Source organism: Polypterus senegalus, chromosome 5 (assembly GCF_016835505.1).
Source record: "Polypterus senegalus isolate Bchr_013 chromosome 5, ASM1683550v1, whole genome shotgun sequence".
Taxonomy (NCBI): domain Eukaryota; kingdom Metazoa; phylum Chordata; class Cladistia; order Polypteriformes; family Polypteridae; genus Polypterus; species Polypterus senegalus.
The window spans coordinates 120,452,715-120,476,180 of NC_053158.1; the positions used below are offsets into that span (position 1 = coordinate 120,452,715).

Consider the following 23,466-nt stretch of genomic DNA (forward strand, 5'->3'; position numbering starts at 1 on the left):
AAATTGGTTTCTTGAACATGACAATGAGTTCACTGTACTAAAATGGCCCCCACAGTCACCAGATCTCAACCCAATAGAGCATCTTTGGGATGTGGTGGAACGGGAGCTTCGTGCCCTGGATGTGCATCCCACAAATCTCCATCAACTGCAAGATGCTATCCTATCAATATGGGCCAACATTTCTAAAGAATGCTTTCAGCACCTTGTTGAATCAATGCCACGTAGAATTAAGGCAGTTCTGAAGGCGAAAGGGGGTCAAACACCGTATTAGTATGGTGTTCCTAATAATCCTTTAGGTGAGTGTGTATATATATGGATTTTTTTTCTCCCTAAATAATAAAAACTATCATTTAAAAACTGCATTTTGTGTTTACTTGTGTTATATTTGACTAATGGTTAAATGTGTTTGATGATCAGAAACATTTTGTGTGACAATCATGCAAAAGAATAAGAAATCAGGAAGGGGGAAAATAGTTTTTCACACCACTGTAGATATGACAACAACACTCATATCAATGACAAAACAATTACATTAACAATCATGTTAAATTATTTTAAAAATTGTTCCTTTTCTTTTTCAAGACTTCTTTAACACACTATTTCTCCGCTGCGAAGCGCGGGTATTCTGCTAGTTATTATTATAAGCTAAATACTGCTTACAATAAGGCATGTAAATGGACAAACAATCTGAGGCATATCTAGAAAAATACATGGAATTCTAATATTGTGGCAAGTTAGATTTTTCTAGATAGAATGCTGAAGATAAACTGAATAGTAAAAACTAGTAAAAACAATACATCTTTATTACATTTATGACGTAATATATTTGTATATCTGTAGCATATTTAAAATACTTGTGCAGCCAAATTATTTAAGTTTTTAAAATTATTTTCCCAATAAGCAATCTGTTTTCATTTCATGTAAACATTGTTGGTTACAAAACCTTAAAATAATAAAATATTGTGACAAGATTTGCCTCCATTTCATTCACTACAGCCAACATTTTAATAAGGATGTATTTATTTTAAACATGCAAGATGCCATTGCTTTCCAAATCAAATGTAGAATGATGAATGATCAGTTGCACGCCTCATTCTAACACTGATTTGTGTAACCAGCATACCTACAGTATACTGTATATAACCCATGGTCAAGGCAAAATTAAAAAAAAATGATGAGGTACAATTGAAAACTAAAATTAATTATACATGCATACCTCCTCTTCCCTCTTCTGGTATTGAGGCATTTGAAAGCACTCTGGTATTTCTACTTCCTTTAAAAAATGTAAAAGGAATAGATACAGATTAATCATTGGCAGATTTCAATTAAAATAAGTCACTTAGACATGGCTACACAGAACATAATTTCAATTTTCAGGAAAATTAAAGATTCTCAGAATTTACTGATTGATAATACACATGGACTCAATTTCACATGCTCAGTGTAAATGTATGAAAGATATGAAGAAAGTATACGCATTTTGTAAATAACATTAAGATGCTTCTGAGGGCTTTGCAAGTTTTGTAGCCCTCAATCGACAGTGTACAGTAGGTAGGTTCTAGAAAATTCTCATAACATTTCGAAGTTGCGGGAGTCAGAGGCTATCCCATTGGGACTGGGCAACAGACTGAAAATGTTCCTAGGTAAGACTCTAGTCCATCACAAGGACCACTCTCACCCACACACCATATTCATATACAGTTACAATTTGCCTAAATAAATAAAAAGATTTTTGTAATTAATTCCTTCTGTGCTTGAGTATATCTGGCCTTAGCAACTTTTATGAAATGGGACTTCAGTTATGACAAATGTTAGGGAAAAACAGAAGTGAGAGGCAAACTTTATTAGAGCGAAAGAACATTATGGATATTAGGTAATTGAGACTCTCTGATGGCTCTGATTCACTAATTAATTCATCTATACTTATTTTAACTAGCTAAGTTGTACTCTGCTGGTCATGCTCTCTTTCTCAGGGGTGAGGGGTTGATTTGTTTTCGATCCTACTTTTGTTAAAATTATCAATTAAGATAAAAAAATTAGGTAAGACACAATCTAATGAGTTCTTTCTCTCAGTACAGATACCACAACTACAGTAGATACTCTTAGTGCTGGATAAACCACTGACACTGTCAGAATTACTAGGTGCTATGAACTCACTTCAAAAGAGGGGAAGCAGCAGGCAGCGATGGCTACCCAGTGGGATTTTGTAAGAAAAATTTTAAAATAAGTTAACTCCAGTATTATTAGCAATGTTTACAGAAGCTAAAAACAACAAAGTTCTACCTCAAACTTTTCACCATGCATTAATTTCAGTCTTTCTAAAGAAAAATAAGGACTTACTACAATGTGAATTGTACAGATCAATCTTACTCCTGAATAATGACATTAAGATACTCTCCAAAGTTCTAGATATAAAGATTGAGAAAAGAGCTTCCTTCTGTAATATCACAGGACCAAACTAGATTTATTAAAGGCAGACACTCATCTTCCAATCTTCAATGTTTGTTTAATATAATACAGTATATTCACCAATTAAATCTAACAACCCAGGGATCTTACTATCTTTGGATTTAGTGACATGGTAGAAAGGGACTACCTTAAAAATTGCACAAATTTGGGTTCAGTCTAAACTTATGTGGATGGATCAAATTACTCTATACTAGTCCAGTAGACTCAGTTCATATTAACAACATTATTTCAGACTAGTTCAAACTAGCACACAGTACTCGAAAAGGATGTCCCCTATCACCATTGCATTTTGCAATCAACATTGAGCCATTGGCTGTTTACTTTAAAAATGCATCAGACAAAGGGGACTTTCACAAAAGGACTTCAACAGAAAAAAAAATTATATGGTACTGCATATTTCAGACCCACAAAATTCCATGCCAGCAGTCCCAAAAGCACTAGGAGATTTTCAAAAGATATATGGACTCAAAATTAATTTGAATAAAAGTATGCTTTTTCTAGTCAACACAATGCTAGACAGACAGACAGACATACATAATTAATCCCAAGGGGAAATTCACATAATCCAGTAGCAGTATACGGATACAAAAAACAATATTAAATTCAAGAGTAATAAAAATGCAGGTAAAAACAGACAATAACTTTGTATAATTTTAGCATTTACTCCCCCGGGTGGAATTGAAGAGTCGCATAGTGTGGAGGAGGAACGAACTCCTCAGTCTGTCAGTGGAGCAGGACAGTTACAGCAGTCTGTCACTAAAGCTACTTCTCTGCCTGGAGATGACACTGTTCAGTGGATGCAGTGAATTCTCCATGATTGACAGGAGTTTGCTTAGTGCCCTTCGCTCTGCTACAGATGTGAAACTGTCCAGCTTTATTCCTACAATAGAGCCTGCCTTCCTAACAAGTTTGTCCAGACGTGAGACATCTTTCTTTATGCTGCCTCCCCAGCACACCACCATGTAGAAGAGGGCACTCACCACAATCGTCTAGTAGAACATCTGCAGCATCTTATTGCAGATGTTGAAGGACGCCAACCTTCTAAGGAAGTATAGTCGGCTCTAACCTTTCTTACACAGAGCATCAGTATTGGCAGGACCAGTCCAATTTGACATCCAGCTTCACTCCCAGGTATTTATAGGTGTGTACCCTCTGCACACAGTCATCTCTGATGATCACAGGGTCCATGAGGGGCCCGGGCCTCCTAAAATCCACCACCATTTTCTTGGTCTTGCTGGTGTTCAGGTGTAAGTGGTTTGAGTCACACCATTTAATAAAGTCTTTGATTAGCTTCCTGTACTCCTCCTCCTGCCCACTCCTGATGCAGCCCACAATAGCAGGGTCGTCAGCGAACTTTTGCACGTGGCAGGACTCCAAATCGTATTGGAAGTCTGATGTATATAGGCTGAACAGGACTGGAGAAAGTACAGTCCCCTGCGGCGCTCCTGTGTTGCTGACCACAGTGTTAGACCTGCAGTTCCCAAGACGCACATACTGAGGTCTGTCTGTAAGACAGCCCATGATCCATGCCACCAGGTGTGAATCTACTCCCATCTCATTTAATTTGTCCCTAAGGAGCAGAGGTTGGATGGCGTTGAAGGCGCTACCAGATCATTTTAAATCTAGATGAATATATCACAAGTAAATATAAAGCTCTTTAACAAAATTTTGCTGTCTGCTTGGTAAAAATTAAATAAGATGTGAATAGATGGTCCACACTCCATCTCTAATTAGCAGGTAGAATCAACACTGTTAAGGTGAACATCTTCCCAAGCTTATTTTCCTATTTCAGTTGTGTTTGGTGTACTCCCAGATGGGCTTAAAGTGGAGAAGAGTCGCAATTGCCTTTACTAGCACGTGGACTTCTCTCGCTCAACTGGAAAAATCCCAAACCACCACCTTCAAGTCAGTAGGTAACTTAAGTCCTATAGTATCTGAACATGAAAAAAAATTAATTTGCATTCAGAGTATCTGTTCAAAATGTTCTTTTTAAACAAGATCTAATTAATAATATTTTAGAATAACCTTCTATATCGGGGAAAAAGACACACTTCCTTCTTTGTTGCTTCAAAGATTGGCTTTGTTGGCTGGCTCTCCTCTCTTTCTTTTAGGTGGGGATTAAATTTTGGTTTTGTTAAGTTTGATTCGATTATATGGACTGATAGTTGCTTTTAAGTACAAATAAAATAAAAAACAGAAGAGTAGGCTTAGTTAAGGGACTCTAGACTACCTGAAGGTTGTAGCAAAGGAGACAACAAAAACAAAACTGAGTGACATTATGGACAATGCTGCACATCCTCTCTCTCTAACACACTACCACCAAGTACTTTCATCCAATAAATTATTCAGCAGAAGTAAGAAACACTACTGCAATTAACTACTATTAACTGCAATACAACTGTATGATGTGTCACTGTGACTGAAACTGCCATGTTGGAAGTATTTCTGTGAAGATTCTCAGTCATCCAGGTGAAATTATCTTGTAATTGAGTCATGGCAAATGGACTTCTTTCTTGTTAGGTTCTTGGGATAAATCACATTTCCTCAAACTTATGCTTGGCAAGGTTTGTGCAGACTCTGTCTTTAAGTTACAACTAATATTGATCAAAGAAATTCACCAAAGCATTTTTTTTAACAAATGTTCTAATGTGTGATGTCACTGCTCCAACCGGATATACACCCTGCATGCATTTAAAACAAAAAAGAAAAAAAAAAAAAAATTGAGGGGTACATTAGCTGACCATAATGAAAACTTTGCTCTACATAAATTCATTGTAAGTTTTATCTTTACTACTGGAATAAACATGTTGGGCTCATTGCAAAGCAGTGCAGATCAGGTACTGACATGCACAGCCTCCCCAAGTATACAGTTTAATACTGATCGCTTGCATCATAGGCTTTTTGGGTGTGCAGGTATGCACCAGTATGCATATGTTACATGCCAGTACTCTGAAGTTCAAACAGTGAAGTGTCAGTACAAAGCAGTACAAACAAATTTTCAAGCACCAGTGGCCATAGCCATCTTGACATATAGGGGAAGAAGTGGGCCAAATGTGTGCGAAAATCAGTCATACTGTGCAGCAGCTAAACAAAACACACCTTAGGAGCCTGAAGGAGTTGGAAAACACATGAAAATCTGTGAAATAATAATAGTAACAAAGTATGTATTACTATTTACAAGATGCTTTATCTTTTTGAAGTAAGAACAAATTGTAGAGGAGACAAAAAAGGACATGCTAGCTGCACATGATCTATAAAAAGATGAGGCAGCTGCGTCCAGACTTCAGTATCTGTGCCTTCTAAGTATTGGTTTTTTTATATAGCACATTTAAAACAACTACACATAGACCAAAGTGCTTTACATAGGATTAAAGGTAACCGTATGAAATAAACAATTATTAAAAAGAAAAACAAAAAGAAATCATTATACAGGTGGCACGGTGGGCCTTGCAGTCAGGAGACCCGGGTTCACTTCCTGGGTCCTCCCTGTGTGGAGTTTGCATGTTCTCCCCATGTCTGTGTGGGTTTCCAATGGGTGCTCCGGTTTCCTCCCACAGTCCAAAGACATGCAGGTTAGGTGCATTGGCGATTCAAAATTGTCCTTAGTGTGTGCTTGGTGTGTGAGTGTGTCCTGCGGTGGGCTGGCGCCCTGCCCGGGATTTGTTCCCTGCCTTGCACCCTGTGTTGGCTGGGATTGGCTCCAGCAGACCCCCGTGACCTTGTAGTTAGGATAATGGATGGATGGAAATCATTATACATACATGAACACACATATATCAACACACAAACATAAATAGCTTATATAAAACTAGCCATCCTGCGTATTAGCGAAACAGGATAGCGAGGACAGCCCCCACCAGCTCTCTACTCCTGATGTCACTCTTCCCCCTCCCCTCAGCCCGCAACCTGTTTCAGATTAGCACAAATAGATCACTCCTGAAAGCGAACTATGATTCTTGGCACGATGAGAAAGTCGCAAAATCAACAGAATGTTCAAGCAAATTATGGAAAAAAACCCTATCTAAATCCGATAAGAAGTTCTATCGTGAAAAGCGGGCAGACATACAAACAGGTCTGAAAAACTATAAGAAATTTCGCACTTGGACCACGTACGGGATACCCCAAAATATAGTGCATTACAATAATCCAAACGAGGCATAACGAAACCATGAATGAGCTTTTGTATGTCATTAATTGACAAAAACTGTTTGACTTTATTGATTGCCATGTGATAGAAAAAACTACCCTTGACCACTGCATTTATATTTTTGTTAAATTTAAAACCTGAATTCAAGATTGCTGAGATTTTTAGCACATGGCTTTAAGTACCAGACAAGTGGATCCAGTGTTTTAACAATGTTTTAGGTAACAGTAGGTTGACTAAATAGAATGACTTCAGTTTTTGACTCATTTAACTACAGGAAGCCAAATGCCATCCAGTGTTTTATATCATCTAAGCCAGGGGTGCCCAATACGTCGATCGCGATTGAGCAGTAGATCGCGTTGCATAAAATTTTTATTTTTTTTTATTAAAATGTCTATCATATACCCTCCCTGTGACATTTGCCACTTGATTGACATACAGCGCGGCCAGTCTGTGATCTCTTTTCTTCTAACACACTGGTCATCACGTACGCACGATGAAACATGCGAGCTACTGCAAAACTCCGGCTATCTAAGTGATCTAGTTAGCTTTCCAATTTATATCGACTAAAGAAGAGATTTAAAAAAAAAATTTGTTGGTTATGGGCTGGATGTGGAATTGGATTTTTTTTTCTCTCATAATGTCACAATCGAAGTGTTTTTGTCTGATCTGTCAATCTATCATATATGAATCTTGATATGAATCTTGATCATATCAAAATGGAAAATATGGAAAGGCACTTCTGAACTTCATAAAACCTACAAAACTGACTTCCTTCCGAAAAGCGATCTGAGAAAGGAGAGGGAACTAAAATTCCAGTAAATCGGACAGCCGTCATTTTTCATTTGGCTCAATTCAAAAGCAAAGGCAGACAAACCGAAGCATCGTTCCGGGTGAGTCGCTCGATCATTAAGCATAAGAAGTCCTTCCAAGATGGAGAGATGATAAAAGATGCCTTCATTGAGGCAGATGGCTAGGGAGAAATTCCTGCTGAGATTTCTCCTGGCCGGAGAAAAAGGAGCTTCTCCTTGTCATTAAACATGCAGAATACAAGCAACTTAATAACGATCAATGGCCGCTAAACTTGCCATTTTTTTTCCTATCTGACCAACATGTTGAATGAGCTTAATTTACAGCTGCAAGGAAAAGAGAAAACCATGGTCAATATGATTAGCTCAGTTAATGCTTTCAAACGAAAAATGCAACATCTGTCCTCAGACCTACAGCGCCTTGATTTGGGGAACATCCAAAACCTCGCGTCAGAGTTGGACACGCAATGGAAGTCGTGTGCTAAACTTGACAGCATATGCTACACAGAGCAGATTGAAAACTGTCTGTTAGACTTTATCCAATGGAAAAAAAAGTAACGATTCGAGTGTTGCCCAATGTAGCGGAGTAAGAGTAGCGTTTCTTCTTTACAAATGTACACAAATGTTTTTCACAAATGTAAAAGTAAAAAAGTATGGTGCAGTAAAACTACTCTTAGAAGTACAATTTTTTTAAAAAGTTACTCAAGTAAATGTAATGGAGTAAATGTAACTCGTTACTACTCATCTGTGATACTCAGTGTGTATGAATTAATTGCCAGCAGCAGATCATTTGTCACTCTTAGCAGTGCCGATTCTGTGCTGTGAAATGTTCTACATCCCGATTGAAATTTATCAAAAAATATTGTTGTGATCCAAACAAGCCTGTAGCTGGGTACCAACAACTTTCTCCAAAACTTTGGTGAGAAATGGTAACTTGGAAATGGGTCAGAAGCTACCAAGGGGTTAAGGTTTGCCTTTTTTTAAACAGAGGTTGAATCACTGCATTATTAAAACAAGTAGGAACAGTCACCATCTGCAATGAGCTATTAACAGTTGACAGCACATTAGTACCGATTACATTAAACACTCCTTTAAAGAATCGAGCAGGCATACAATCAAGAGGACAAAAAGACTGCTTCATACAACTCACGACTTTAGTCAGGTCCAAAAAAAGAGGCTGGCTGAAACTGATGAACAATAGCAGAATGAATGATGCCCACCAACGGATCCTGAGCTACGGGTACAATGTTAGCTCTGATATTAGTAATTTTACTGATATAGTATTGCAAAACATCATCACAAGAGAGTGATGACCCAGTATTTACAGAATCCCAATATAGTTTAAGCACTGAATTATAATAAAGGAATGTTAGAGCTGCTCACAATAACATTTGAAAAAAAATATTGTTCTTGCAGCCTTCACAGCCTTTTGATAATTAACAAAGGAGTCTCTGAAGATCTCATAGGAGACCTGGAGGTGATCCTTCTTTCACTTTCTCTCAGGTTTCCTACATATCCTTCTTAGAGAATGCATAGTGTCACTAACACACAGCTGTCTTCTGGGCTTATGTTTCCTTTAAGTGGAGCTACAACATTCAAAATATCAAAACAAGTAGATGTGAATTTATTCACAAGCTTATCAATGCTGAGCTCCAAAGAGAATGCGTCACCCCTAGATAATAAAGAAATAGAATAGTAAGAATTATAAAAAAGGCTAACAGATGTGGAATTAAAGCTGTGTAACCAATAACTAGAAGGATTAAGTCACTGAAGCAGATACTGCAAATTGGCATCAAACATAATAAAGCTGTGATGTGAAAGATCTCCATCACTCACTCAATTTTACAAACAGAGAATCCTGATGAAAATACAAGGGCCAAAGTATGACCTTGATTATGAGTGGGACCTGTAACAAACTGAACATACTCAAAAAAGACTCCTTCAGCAGATGTTTGGAAGATCAACAAACACTAATATTAAAGCCTCCAAGAACTAAAACACTATCATATAATTTCATGATCAATGCCACAAAAAAAAATCAGAGAATTCTTGGATGAAATCCTTACACAAGTGGGGAGGTTAATACACCAAGACAGGGACCTGGATGAGGCAGTTCCACCTTAAATCAGTTGAACCTCGAACCTCAAAGCTAGAAAAGTTCTCAGTAGGTATTAAACAACATTTAAAGTGATTCGTAAAACTACAGCCAGACCTCCACCATGGCCTGTAAACCTGGCAGTGCTAAAAAAACCTACAGTCCAGCAGAGAAAGTTCAGAAAAAAAGGCTTAGGTCACTCTTGCTCAGCCAAGTCTCTGTCAGAAATAAGTCTAATTCATGAGAGACAAAAGTTTAACTTAAAATAGGAGTTTTTTTCAATAAATATCAAGCATTGAACAATGTGAATATATACATGTCTTCTACCGGTGCCCATGGATCAGACAGTTGAATCTCACTGATGTCTCCCTGGATTCCTACAGCTTCATAGTGGTGGAGTAAATTAGGATAATCTTCGCCTACTGGGATTTCCACAACAGTTAGAGAGTGATTGCTCAGTTGTTAAATTCACATTGTTCAATGCTTGATATTTATTGAAAAAAACTCCTATTTTAAGTTTTAGAGACCGGCGGATAACAAAATGAAACTGCTTGTTACAGTCTTCCTAAATACATGCATGAATTGATTGATGAAACAATGCCAGTTTCAGCTTAATCCTCACCAAAATACCACTCCCTTTACCCCGTCACTTCTTATGGCACTTTCTCCGGAGCTGCTGAATGCAAGACGAGCGGCATACACCTAACAACAAGATCATGAGATGAATAGGGCAACAAAGAGGAGAACGATGAGAGTAATCACTGGCCTTAACCCCACCACATGATCCATTAACAACAGAGCGTATACAGTAATCCCTCCTCGATCGCGGGTGTTGCGTTCCAGACTCCCCCCGCAATAGGTGAAAATCTGCGAAGTAGAAGCCATATGTTTGTATGGTTATTTTTATATATTTTAAGCCCTTATAAACTCTCCCACACGGTTTATAAATATTCCCCGCAGAGTTATACAGCATAATCCCTTTGTATTCTCTTAGATATTAGGTAAGATTCATTGAATTTATGCATATAAACACACTGTTTATATACAGTAAAACCTAAAAATTATTTTAAAGATATCGAGTGTCTCCGATATCACATATGTTACAGCCATTGCGATAGACAGGCCACCAGCAATAAATACGTACAATGCAAGAAAAATAGTATACAGTAAATGTGTGTACAGTGACACTAAATGAACGTACATGTACTAAGTACTGTAAACAGAAAATTAATTATGGTTACTCACCAACAATGACACGATGACTTGTCCGATAACAATGAGTTTAATTTTACTGCGCAACAAAGGAGAGCGTTACAGCTCTTCTAAAGGAGCCACTTCAGGCGATTGTGTAGCACTGCTGTTGTTCTTCTTCTGGCAGTCTTCAATCCAAATCCCTAAAGCAGATTCCATCCAGACTACTGCCTTATTACATCCACTTACAACTCGTTTTGCACCCTGGTTAAAAGGACACTGCGGCCGTAGATCTTATATTCCTTTCCTACTTTTTAAATAAAAAGAATCGTAGCCTCATTGATGCTGTAATGGCGTCCTACAGCAGTGTAGCTTTTCCCTTCCTTCAACAAATGCAAAACGTTTACCTTTTCGGCAATCGTTAACATCTTCCGTTGGCGCTTGGGCACGGCCCTTGAAGCAGGAGCAGATCGTTTTGGAGCCATAATGAAGGGCTTGACTATGCACAAATATTAACACAAAAGAGCACAAAAGTTTACTCTTTACACAGCGAAACATGTTGATGCTGAATGAGCGAGACGAGACTTTCTGGTTAACACTGCATTCAGCACACAGGAACTTAACTGCGTGCTCCGATTGGTTAGCTTGTCAGTCAGGAGAACTTAACTGCGTGCTCTGATTGGTTAGCTTCTCAGTCATCCGCAAAAAGCCTCCCTTGTATGAAATCAACTGGGCAAACCAACGGAGGAAGCATGTACAGAAATTAAAAAGACACATTGTCCGCAGTACCCGCGAAGCAGCAAAAAATCCACATTATATATTTAGTTATGCTTACATATAAAATCCACGATAGAGTGAAGCCGTGAAAGTCGAAGCGCAATATAGCGAGGAATTACTGTATTCATAAGGGTTTGGTGGTCATAACATATTATAAATATGGAAAAACAAGTATAGCTCAGTACAGACAGAATGAGCACAGCAAAAAGAAACAACAACAACAGAAGGCAAGCCGACTGGTATACTGGCACCATCTTGAATTGAAAAGTAATAAAATAATTTGAGAAACTCTTAATGGTCTAACCTTAAGATCTCTCTTTCATATTAATCCCTTATGCACCATGAGGTTTTTGACATTATTGCGCCTAAATTACATACCCAAAAATAAACCGCTATTATTTCTTTAATTGTTAATAAAGGAGCTGCAAAAGGCTGAAGAGTGGCAAGTACAAGACTTCAAATTTTTAAGTGTTTATATGATTAAAAGCATTTGTTTACACCAATATCAACCAAAAATTTGGTGGTTTAGGGATTTCTCTCCAAAAAACTGGATTTTACAGTACATAACCGAGTTTGTGCGCCAAGCTGTCAGTTATTGTAACAAGTTTAGATGACATATCCATTACCATTGCAAAGTTACAGTGGAACCTCTAGATATGAGTTTAACTCGTTCCAGCACTGAGCTTGTATAGCAAATTTCTTGTATCTAGAACAAAACTTCCCCATTGATATTAATGGAAATCCAGTTAATCCGTTCCGCACCCCCAAAAATATCAACATAAAAATCAATTTTCCTAACAAATAACACTGATAAATAAGTGTGGATACACTTTGTCTGCTGAGCGTCATGTGATCATAACTGAGCTGATGGTTCTTCTCTCTCCTGCGCATCTCCCTCTCCTTATCTCTCTTGCTTGCTCGCTCACGCGCCTCTCTCTCTCTCCTTATCTCCCTTGCTCGCTCTCTTTCTCTTGAGGGTAGAGAAAAGTCAAGCAAAATGACACCTTTTATTGGCTAACTAAAAAGATTACAATATGCAAGCTTTCGAGACAACTCAGGCCCCTTCTTCAGGCAAGATGTAATCAAAGCGTGCATATTGTAATCTTTTTAGTTAGCCAATAAAAGGTGTCATTTTGCTTGGCTTTTCTCTAGATTCATAATGGCTAACACGGTACAACACCCTAGTACTCCTCTTGAGGGCAATCGTCTCCCATTCTCCGTCTGCATGTCCGCAATATTTTTGGATACGCTTATACGGCGAACTGCTACAGCGAAACAATGAAATCACAAGCACACAAACGCGTAGATCCTCACGCTACGGGAGAACAAGGAACACTGAGTGAGCTGACGGGCTGGCAGCGTCAGCTTGGGTGAATCCCCGGGTCGAGGCGGATTGGGAAACGCGTCACGCATAACCACAGCCTGGCTCGTGGCTCCGTACGAGCCAATGCTCGTATTTAGATCCAAATTTTTCGCTCATACTTTCCTCTTATCTTGAATTTCTCGTATACAGAGGTGATCGTATCTAGAGGTTCCACTGTATACTGTTTGGCACGAGGTGCCAGTGTCATTTTTCGGCAGCATTGCACCTAAACAATCCCTCAAAACAAGAATTGCAGTTATATTTTTTTTTAAATATACGTACAGTGCATCCGGAAAGTATTCACAGCGCATCACTTTTTCCACATTTTGTTATGTTACAGCCTTATTTCAAAATGGATTAAATTCATTTTTTCCTCAGAATTCTACACACAACACCCCATAATGACAACATAAAAAAAGTTTGAGATTTTTGCAAATTTATTAAAAATAAAAAAATTGAGAAAGCACATGTACATAACTATTCACAGCCTTTGACATGAAGCTCAAAATTGAGCTCAGGTCCATCCTGTTTCCCCTGATCATCCTTGTGATGTTTCTACAGCTTAATTGGAGTCCACCTGTGGTAAATTCAGTTGATTGGACATGATTTGGAAAGGCACACACCTCTCTATATAAGGTCCCACAATTGACAGTTCATGTCAGAGCACAAACCAAGCATGAAGTCAAAGGAATTGTCTGTAGACCTCCGAGACAGGATTGTCTCAAGGCACAAATCTGGAGAAGGTTACAGAAAAATTTCTGCTGCTTTGAAGGTTCCAATGAGCACTGTGGCCTCACAGTGGAAGAAGTTCGAAACCACCAGGACTCTTCCTAGAGCTGGCCGTCCATCTAAACTGAGCGATTGGGGGAGAAGGGCCTTAGTCAGGGAGGTGACCAAGAAACCGATGGTCACTCTGTCAGAGCTCCAGAGGTCCACTGTGGAGAGAGGAGAACCTTCCAGAAGAACAACCATGTCTGCAGCAATCCACCAATCAGGCCTGTATGGTAGAGTGGCCAGACGGAAGCCACTTCTTAGTAAAATGCACATGGCAGCCCGCCTGGAGTTTGCCAAAAGGCACCTGAAAGACTCTCAGACCATGAAATACAAAATTCTCTGGTCTGATGAGACAAAGATTGAACTCTTTGGTGTGAATGCCAGGCGTCACATTTGAAGGAAACCAGGCACTGCTCATCACCAGGCCAATACCATCCTTACAGTGAAGCATGGTGGGGTGGGGATGTTTTTCAGTGGCAAGAACTGGAAGACTAGTCAGAATAAAGGGAAAGATGACTGCAGAAATGTACAGAGACATCCTGGATGAAAACCTGCTCCAGAGCGCTCTTGACTTCAGACTGGGGTGACGGTTCATCTTTCAGCAGGACAAAGATCCTAAGCACACAGCCAAGATATCAAAGGAGTGGCTTCAGGACAACTCTGTGAATGTCCTTGAGTGGCCCAGCCAGAGCCCAGACTTGAATTCGATTGAACATCTCTGGAGAGATCTTAAAATGGCTGTGCACTGACGCTTCCCATCCAACCTGATGGAGCTTGAGAAGTGCTGCAAAGAGGAATGGGCGAAACTGGCCAAGGATAGGTGTGCCAAGCTTGTGGCATCATATTCAAAAAGACTTGAGGCTGTAATTGCTGCCAAAGGTGCATCGACAAAGTATTGAGCAAAGGTTGTGAATACATACAGTATGTACATGTGATTTCTCAATTTTTTTATTTTTAATAAATTTGCAAAAACCTCAAGTAAAATTTTTTCACATTCTCATTATGGGGTGTTGTGTGTAGAATTCTGAGGAAAAAAATGAATTTAATCCATTTTGGAATAAGGCTGTAACATAACAAAATGTGGAAAAAGTAATGCGGTGTGAATACTTTCCGGATGCACTGTATAGACATAAATACTTAAATATTTTAAGTAAATCATTTGTAACTATATACATATAACTATGTACTTGTAAAACTTTACTTTCAAAATTACTTTTAATGCTAGTCCTTGAAACAATTTAATTTACCAGTATTTACAAATCAAGTGTTGCCTCAAATCCTTCATTAAACATGGCATTCTCAAAAAAGTCAAAACTTTCTACTGAATCTGACTCAAGCTTTGTATGTAAATATCTGTCAGCCCTTAGTCAACTGGTTCTGCACTCTACAATGTACCATAACATGTAGTGACAGAAATGATAGACTTGACAATTCAGCTGTATATCTATTGCATATGAATGTAACTTAGCATTGTTCATTTTTCAATAAATTAAATGAAAGTATCTTTAACATACACATTTCTATCTTTTGTGTTTATTATCTTTGTATTCTGCCTATTTGTTCATTTGAACTATGCATGTTTGAACTACCTATCAGCTATCGCAAACGTGCTGTATTACATCAGCTTCTATCTGTTGCTGTTACTGTGTAATTTTTAAATTGCCTTTACTTTTTAATTTACCCTCAGATTTGGCTTTCTAGTTAAGTGCATAGATGTACACATTCTATCAGCTTAATGTAAAATATATGTTGTCTAAATAATGGCCAAAATATATGAAATACAAATTGAGAAAACTGTAAGGGCACATTTTTATTGTTTGCCTATTATTTATACTCAAAAATGTTACCAAAGATCACATTTTGCAATAAATTACATAGATTACTTTTGCTGTTTCCATAATTAGGTTTTTGTGATTTGTGGGAAAACAACATAATCACCTGGCTTATTTCTCTATAGAAAAAAAAATATGTTCCAACTCAAATAAACCTTACATCAGCAGTACTTTCAGTACCTCAGTTGATTGGAAATTTCAGATACATTAGTGCAATATATAAGGAAAATAGTCTTGACAAGCAAAGGACTATGGAGACTAGAACTGAAAAGGAGAATACCATAACACACAAGTAGTACATGTTCCAAAACATCTTTCACACACTTAAGATAAAATAAAAACTAAAATTAAAGAAAGGAATGGCAAAAATAAAACAATGCTTTGTGACTCACATAACATTGTTTGGTTACAGTGCTTTCAATGCTTAAAGGCTGTGAACAAAGATTTTTGCAGTACATGAATGTCTAAATATAATTGATGGTCATATCAGTTTCACTAAATATTAGATAATTTACTATATCATTTAGACAGGTTAAAACTTCTGCCTAAGGTCAACACGAACTATGTAAATATGCCACATTAGGCTAGTTGGCAAACAGTTAATGGAAATAAAGATTGCATTTATGCATGTTCAAGTTGATAGAAATAAAAGGTAACCTTCAGAACAAACAAACCTAAAAACTGACTAATATACAAATAATAAGATACAAATAACCTACTAATTACTTCAGTTTGCAAACCTGAAAACAATACAATCATGAGCAATACAGTGGTGTGAGAAACTATTTGCCCCCTTCCTGATTTCTTATTCTTTTGCATGTTTGTCACACAAAATGTTTCTGATCATCAAACACATTTAACCATTAGTCAAATATAACACAAGTAAACACAAAATGCAGTTATTAAATGATGGTTTTTATTATTTACGGAGAAAAAAAATCCAAACCTACATGGCCCTGTGTGAAAAAGTAATTGCCCCCTTGTTAAAAAATAACCTAACTGTGGTGTATCATACCTGAGTTCAATTTCCGTAGCCACCCCCAGGCCCGATTACTGCCACACCTGTTTCAATCAAGAAATCACTTAAATAGGAGCTGTCTGACACAGAGAAGTAGACCAAAAGCACCTCAAAAGCTAGACATCATGCCAAGATCCAAAGAAATTCAAGAACAAATGAGAACAGAAGTAATTGAGATCTATCAGTCTGGTAAAGGTTATAAAGCCATTTCTAAAGCTTTGGGACTCCAGCGAACCACAGTGAGAGCCATTATCCACAAATGGCAAAAACATGGAACAGTGGTGAACCTTCCCAGGAGTGGCGGCCGACCAAAATTACCCCAAGAGCACAGAGGCGACTCATCCGAGAGGTCACAAAGACCCCAGGACAGCGTCTAAAGAACTGCAGGCCTCACTTGCCTCAATTAAGGTCAGTGTTCACGACTCCACCATAAGAAAGAGACTGGGCAAAACGGCCTGCATGGCAGATTTCCAAGACGCAAACCACTGTTAAGCAAAAAGAAGATTAGGGCTTGTCTCAATTTTGCTAAGAAACATCTCAATGATTGCCAAGACTTTTGGGAAAATACCTTGTGGACTGATGAGACAAAAGTTGAACTTTTTGGAAGGCAAATGTCCCGTTACATCTGGCGTAAAAGGAACACAGCATTTCAGAAAAGAACATCATACCAACAGTAAAATATGGTGGTGGTAGTGTGATGGTCTGGGGTTGTTTTGCTGCTTCAGGACCTGGAAGGCTTGCTGTGATAGATGGAACCATGAATTCTACTGTCTACCAAAAAATCCTTAAGGAGAATGTCCGGCCATCTGTTCGTCAACTCAAGCTGAAGCGATCTTGGGTGCTGCAACAGGACAATGACCCAAAACACACCAGCAAATCCACCTCTGAATGGCTGAAGAAAAACAAAATGAAGACTTTGGAGTGGCCTAGTCAAAGTCCTGACCTGAATCCAATTGAGATGCTATGGCATGACCTTAAAAAGGCGGTTCATGCTAGAAAACTCTCAAATAAAGCTGAATTACAACAATTGAGCAAAGATTAGTGGGCCAAAATTCCTCCAGAGCGCTGTAAAAGACTCATTGCAAGTTATCGCAAACGCTTGATTGCAGTTATTGCTGCTAAGGGTGGCCCAACCAGTTATTAGGTTCAGGGGGCAATTACGTTTTCACACAGGGCCATGTAGGTTTGGATTTATTTTTCTCCCTAAATAATAAAAACCATCATTTAAAAACTGCATTTTGTGTTTACTTGTGTTATATTTGACTAATGGTTAAATGTGTTTGATGATCAGAAACATTTTGTGTGACAAACATGCAAAAGAATAAGAAATCAGGAAGGGGGCAAATAGTTTTTCACACCACTGTATATAAGGCCATTATCTGCATTCATAACATGTATACAGTACATACCTTCACATGTTTCTTCTGGTCTTCCATTATAACATTCTTTGCAAAGAGAGAAAGAATAAATGAATCAGAGTTTAATGGAGTTTTACTTGTTAGAACTTGATTATCACAATCATAGTTTTAAAAATGATGGCAAATGCCAACCATCTACCTGAATTGTTCAATATTTACAATGGTTGCAGAGTACATCATTACAATAAATTTATACAGTTAAATGTACCCATCTTATATTTCAAACATCTGAAATACTTTAATTTTAAAATGGTGTCATTATCATTGAAGAAATGCCACTTTGCAAAATATTACTTATTCCCATAATGGCCTTTGCCTGTCTTTCTATTTGGCTCAGTTTAAAGTAGAGTTTAAAGTATACAGATAGGACCAAAATATGTAATCTATTTCAGAGAACACCAGGAAATATTCATAAGGCAGTGTGGCATATTGGTTAAGGCTTTGGACTTCAAACCATGAGGCTGTGGGTCCAAATCTCACTAGTGACACTGTGTAAGTCACCTGCCTGTGCTTCAACTTCAAAAACAAAATAAAGGTAAACAATTACATCTGAAATGTTATAAAAGTCGGTTTGTATAAAAGCATCGTCCAAACAAATAAATGGTAATGCAAATAAGCATAGACCATGTGAAAAATTCACCCATAATGGGACCGTTTTAAAAAACATGATTGGTGCTTTCTCTGTGTCATTCAGATCTTCCAAAAACATTAAAACATTCTAATTAAAATTATAAGCAAACTAGGGAGGCAAAGTAATTGAATTGCAAGGCATAGACTTATTGTAACACAGCAAAAGATTTCATTCTTGCACGTTTATGGACAATCTACTCATTTTCAAAACTGCTTAATCTAGCTGCAGGGGCTGGAGCAATTCTAAAAAGTACTGGGTAAAAGGAAAACGTACAATGAGTATACTCCACATATCCACACTCCTTTACTGTGGGCCAGCAGAGAGCTGCCAAATGACCTGAAGTGCACATCTTTGAATATGTTAGGAAAACCATAGTTTACAGAGAAGCACCCATGCATACAAATGGAGAATGTGTAAACTTCAAACGGTTACTAAGATGGTGATTTCAATCTAGAACTGTGCAGCCAGAAAATAAATGGTCAGCTAAGAACCATAGTAATAAGACAATTAACACTAGAATCCCTGAAACTTAAGAAAATATTTGTATTGGGCCACCTGCATTTTACTCGCACCTGCTTATCACTCCGTTTATTGCACACCGACAGTGCCTTTGCTTTGCAAATGTGCTAATCAGCTGCAGGCAGGCAGCCTGCTATCGCATGCCCCTTAGCGAGGCAGCTGAAGTCAGACACAAAATTCTCACAGCTGAAGTCTGTTTATCTGGGAGTGAGGTGTCTGGAATTGTATAGGAAAATAATATATCATTATGATAATATATCATTATCATACATTTCATGTGTGTTCGGTGTCTACAATGATCTGTATAAATGTAGGATGGCATTGTTAAACACATAACTAATACAGAAGTTTTTTTTTCATATGTTATATTAATAATGACAATATATTGACGTGTGTAACATGTGAAGACTGAAGTCCAAATACCAAATAAAAACTTTCACAAAAGGTGTAATAAAACAAGTGTGCTTGCATTTAAAAATAAAACAGAAGATGTTTATAAGACTGCCACGCTTCCACTGTGAAAGATGGAAACACACACATGCATGCAAATGCCTTTACTTTGTATGGGTTGATATTTGGGTTTCAGTTTTAACATATTGACAGTAACATGTAAATCGAATATTTTCTTTTTCTTCGGTTGCAAAGGAATTTAAGGTGGGCCAGGTTTATAAGTTTTTTTGTAGACTTTGGTAATTCTAGCGTTAATCAAAATATATTAATAAGAATTTCATATTTGGTTTTTAAATAAATATTCCTGCCATTAGTCTTTAACCCATGTAACTTTGACTTTAAACAGAAAGTCACCCACCATGAGCCGCACACATATATTCATCCAGCGAATGGAAGCTGGTGACAAAGGGTGGGTGTTGACACAGCATTTACAGTATGGGCTCATTTATACTTCACACTCAGGATGCATACTGTACGTACACGCATCATGGCTGCCATGTGTTCCCAGAGTTCATTTGATGCGCCCACTGAACATGTCCTCAGATACGTGCGTGTGTTGCAGTATCTGCAAAAAGTGGGGGGACGCAGTGTAATAAAAGTCTAAACATGAGGTCACAGTGTCTGTTTACTACCTACATGTGACAGAAAGCCTTTATGAGGATCCTATGGGATCGATGTGTGCGCTAAGGTAGTTAGTCTCTCTTGACTTTCTATTTTTACTTCTAACTCCTTCCGTAATGCTTATGATAATTCGGTAAGAAAATCTTCTTCAAAGGTGCACTGCATTAACACTATAATAACTAACCTCAGTGCATGTAAAAAATCTAGGCAGTGCAGCATAAATATGAATAATTTAATTACAATTACACCTCTAGATGAACAATGCATTAAAACTATAAAAACAGATTATAGATTAAATAAAAAATATGCACAGAGCGGCACTAATAAAAATAATTTCTATCTCAAATACCCATAATGCACATACAATTCAGTTCTGCTCTTTCAAAACATTAAATATGGCCTTATTAAATGTTAGAGCATTAACCAACAAGGCATTTCCCATCAATGATCTTATTAGTGATAGGAAAAATGATTTTATTGCAAGTGAAACATGGCTTAGCTCAGATGGTGCGGTTGTTTAATCGAATCTGCGCCTCCAAATTACAGCTTTGCTCAAGCGGATTGCCAAGGTAAAAAAGGCAAACATTTACTCGAGCCGGTTAAAGTGTAAAGATGTCGGCATTGGCAAATTCTAGTCCTTTGAGTATCTTCCCATTGATATTCATGGAGTTTCTCATTTTCTAGTATTATCCGTGTATAGACCTGCTAAATACAATGCGTCTTTCTTTGAGGAATTCTCAGACTTGGTGTCAATTGTAATAACAAACTATGACACACTCCTAATAGTCGGTGACTTTAACTTTCATATCAATAATCAGTGTGACCCGAAAGTGGAAGACCCAAAGAGTGTCTGATCTTAAGAGAACATACCGGAGAGCTGAGCGTAAATGGAGAAAAACGAAACTGACTGTCCATTATGAAATATTGAAGGTTAGAATAACAGAATACAACTATATAGGCTGTCTTGAGAGGTGCTGTTATTTCAGAGTCTTATTCTCTACGATTGATCGTCTGCTAAATCCAGGTCACTCAATGGAATGCCTCCAAAAAACTTCCAGTGAAACTTGTGAGGCTTTTGCCGTATTTTTTAATCAAAAAATTAATGATAATAGAAATAGTATAGTACATCTCCCCAATACTGAACCACTTAAACCCTGGCACTGCATTTTAAACAAATTAAATTCTTTCACTAGGATAGATTTACCTGATTTATATAAAATAATTTCTCAACTTAGTCCCTCCACCTGCGTCCTCGACCCAATACCAACAAGTTTTTTTAAAGAAATATTGGGCGTGCTAATTGATAGTATTCTTGACATAGTAAACTCGTCATTAGATACGGGGGTCTTCCCAGACTGTCTTAAGAATGCTGTAGTTAAACCCCTGCTCAAGAAAAATAATCTTGACTCCTCTGCTTTTGAAAATTTTAGACCTATTTCTAACCTGCCTTTCTTAAGTAAAATTCTAGGGAAAGCCGTCATTATGCAGCTTAATGACCACGTCAATAATCATGCTATTCTTGATAAGTTTTAGTCGGGTTTCAGAACAAATCACAGTACAGAAACTGCACTCATTAAAGTAGTAAATGATTTGCGGGTAAATGAAGACAGAGGCCGCTTATCTGTTCTCATCCTCTTAGATCTGAATGCCTCATTTGATACCATCGATCACAATATTCTTAGAAATCGCCTTAGTCAATGGGTGGGCATCTCTGGCAGTGTCTTAAATTGATTTGAATCCTACCTGGCAGGTAGAAAATTCTTTGTAAGTTGAGGTAATTATACTTCAAAGACCCATGATATTCTATATGGTGTTCCGCAAGGCTCTATCCTGGGGCCGCTGCTCTTTTTGATTTACATGCTTCCGTTAGGTCAGATAATCTTACCTATAACTATGCTGATGACACACAACTGTATTTATTAATAGCTACTGATGACCCCAACTCTCTTGATTCACTGACACAATGTCTTACTTGTGTTTCAGAATGGATGAGTAGTAATTTTCTCAAACAAAATAAAGAGAAAACAAATTTTAGTGATTGACAATAATGAATATAATGAGGTTATTAGAAATAAACTTGATGCATAAGGATTAAAATTCAAGTCGGAGGTAAAGAATTTAGGGGTAACTATTGACTCTGTCCTGAATTTTAAATCACACATTAATCAGCTTAATAGGACAGCATTTTTCCACTTCAGAAATAAAGCAAAAGTTAGACCCCTTATACCAATGCAAGATGCTGAGAAATTAATCCACGTTTTGTTTTCAGTTGACTAGATTACTGTAACGCTCTCCTCTCAGGACTACCCAAAAAAGACATAAATCGATTGCAACTATTGCAGAATGAAGCTGCTAGAATCTTAACTAGGGAAAGAATATCCCAGCACATCTCAGTGGGCTTACAACTCTTCTTTTCACGGCAACTTTGATATGTGACTTCTTTTTTATTTCCGGCACTGTGCGATTTTGTGAATGTGAGCTTTCAAGTTTCTCCAACACGCTATGCCACTCGATCAACTTCCTTTTGTTGATTATACCACGGTTTATTTGAACAAATAGTATGTTTTTACTTTGACTCCACTTGGTATTCGCTGAAATTCTTATATTTTCCCCGTGCTTTTCCCATTGTCTTTTCACAGAAGGCTGTGCTTAAGGGCGATTTATATTGATTTGCATATTCAAATAGGCGTAATTCTGGGAGGATTTGGGGCGTTACATAATGCGCATACACGAGCGTTAGTTTTCACGCTGATCGGGATTTATGTAACGGAAGAACGTGGAAGTTGGAGTACGCACAGATTCCTGCATCTGGATTTTTCTGTGCGTAAGCACATTTCGGCTTTTGTGCTTACGCCATGTTATAGTGCGAGTTCTACGCACGGTGTTATACATGAGGCCCCTGGACGTCCACAGAAGACAACAGTGGTGGATGATCGCAGAATCATTTCCATGGTGAAGAGAAACTCCTTCACAACAGCCAACCAAGTGAACAACACTCTCCAGGGGGTAGGCGTATTGATATCCAAGTCTAACATAAAGAGAAGACTGCATGAAAGTAAATACAGAGGGTGTACTGCAAGGTGCAAGCCACTCATAAGCCTCAAGAATAGAAAGGCTAGATTGGACTTTGTTAAAGAACATCTAAAAAAGCCAGCACAGTTCTGGAAAAATATTCTTTGGACAAATGAAACCAAAATCAACCTCTACCAGAATGATGGCAAGAAAAAAGTATGGAGAAGGCATGGAACAGCTCATTATCCAAAGCATACCACATCATCTGTAAAACACGGTGGAGGCAGCATGATGGCTTGGGCGTGCATGGCTGCCAGTGGCACTGGGACATTAGTGTTTATTG

The 23,466-nt window shown here is 37.9% G+C and overlaps 1 protein-coding gene across 17 annotated transcripts in view; it reads right to left on the reverse strand.

The window, feature by feature from the left end:
• Nucleotides 1-23,466, reverse strand: part of LOC120529466 (putative POTE ankyrin domain family member M) — a 232,022-nt gene that overhangs the window by 33,209 nt on the left and 175,347 nt on the right. For 16 of the 17 annotated variants that reach the window (XM_039753296.1, XM_039753292.1, XM_039753282.1 and 13 more), the window contains 2 exons: nucleotides 17,882-17,917; nucleotides 1,217-1,273 (listed from right to left, as the gene is read on the reverse strand). In XM_039753296.1, the coding sequence (XP_039609230.1) occupies nucleotides 1,217-1,273; nucleotides 17,882-17,917 (93 nt within the window). The remainder of the gene's footprint in view (nucleotides 1-1,216; nucleotides 1,274-17,881; nucleotides 17,918-23,466) is intronic. The other variant, XM_039753281.1, reaches the window with a different exon arrangement.